General features: G+C 37.9%; 1 protein-coding gene across 1 annotated transcript; it reads left to right on the forward strand.

Moving 5' to 3' along the window:
• LOC109348627 (succinate dehydrogenase assembly factor 4, mitochondrial) lies at positions 318 to 873 on the forward strand. Its single transcript, XM_019589133.1, has one exon. It carries the CDS (start codon positions 374 to 376, stop codon positions 695 to 697), a length of 324 nt encoding a protein of 107 aa, XP_019444678.1. The 5' UTR covers positions 318 to 373; the 3' UTR covers positions 698 to 873.

A 1198-nucleotide genomic window follows, 5' to 3' on the forward strand; every position in this document is an offset into this window, starting at 1 on the left:
TTTTATGTAGATGTATCAAATCTTCATTTTTCATGTGTTATTTCCCATTAGTTTATCCAGGTTAGAGGCTTAGAGCAAGACCCTGGAAATTTTATGGGATTTCATTTCTGCGATTTAAGACTGAGCCCAACGTGCTCCTTTTTTTTATGGTGATGGTTTTAAAATTGGCTCATTTCATACCACAACCAAAAGCCCAAGTCCTTTTTTCAAAAAATTTAAAGCCCAAGTACCCAACAGATTCATGTGGAAATGATCTAATGGTCGTGGAATTGTCAGAGTCTGACACGTCGATAACCCTCTTCGCTCTCCTAATAACTTTCCAGGTTTCGTTTGTTCTGTCCGTTCTGAAGTTTAAAAAGAAAAACAAATAACAATGACTACCTCTCTCTCTCGCTTAGCCTACAACCCTATTCTTCACCGCACCGTATCTCAACCTCTGACTCGTTCTATATCTAACTCAGTGACGCGGCTCTTCTCGACTCAGCACGACGATAACCCTGATACGGAACACGCACGAGAATCGTCTCTTCACAATGAAAGCAAACAAGGTCATCAGCAAGAAGAAGACAACGATGACGGTGACGAAGACAGTGGCGAACATGTGAACAATGAAACTGGTGAAATCGGTGGACCCAAAGGTCCCGAACCCACCAGGTACGGAGATTGGGAGCAAAAGGGTCGCTGCTCTGATTTCTGAACCTTTTTTTGTGTGTTTATTTATTACTGTAGCATAATTACAAAGCGTGATGCTCTCGATTTATATTTATAAATAAGTCCCGTTGTGAATGGGTTCTGATTTTATAATCGTAAAACATGATTATGTATTTCTTTTTCTTGGATGAATCTTTTAATTGATTGCATTTTATTTTGGTTTATTATTTTTACCTAACTAAACTGTATGGGGCAAGGAAAGGTAGTCTCTGTTCAAGTAAGGTGAATAGATAATGTAGTGGCAATGGTATGAGCATTATGAATTAAAGAAATTAGGTATCGTGAGAGTTTTGCTCACTTAAATTTCTGGTCTCAAATCAGATTTGTTAAGTGGGATGATTCAATTTGTTGCTTAGTGAATGGATTGATGATTTTATTTGTTGCTTAAAGAATTGGGAGGAAGCTTTTACAAGGGGGAAGTGTTTTTGTGAACATTTGCAAATTGGAACTTTGGAAGCATGTGTCTTTATTTATATTGTGGTGGCTT

The sequence above is a fragment of the Lupinus angustifolius genome, chromosome LG06 (genome assembly GCF_001865875.1).
Source record: "Lupinus angustifolius cultivar Tanjil chromosome LG06, LupAngTanjil_v1.0, whole genome shotgun sequence".
NCBI lineage: Eukaryota > Viridiplantae > Streptophyta > Magnoliopsida > Fabales > Fabaceae > Lupinus > Lupinus angustifolius.

Excerpts from the sequence above, each read along its gene's own strand:
- LOC109348627 (XM_019589133.1), top strand. The coding sequence starts at position 374 with ATGACTACCTCTCTCTCTCGCTTAGCCTACAACCCTATTCTTCACCGC.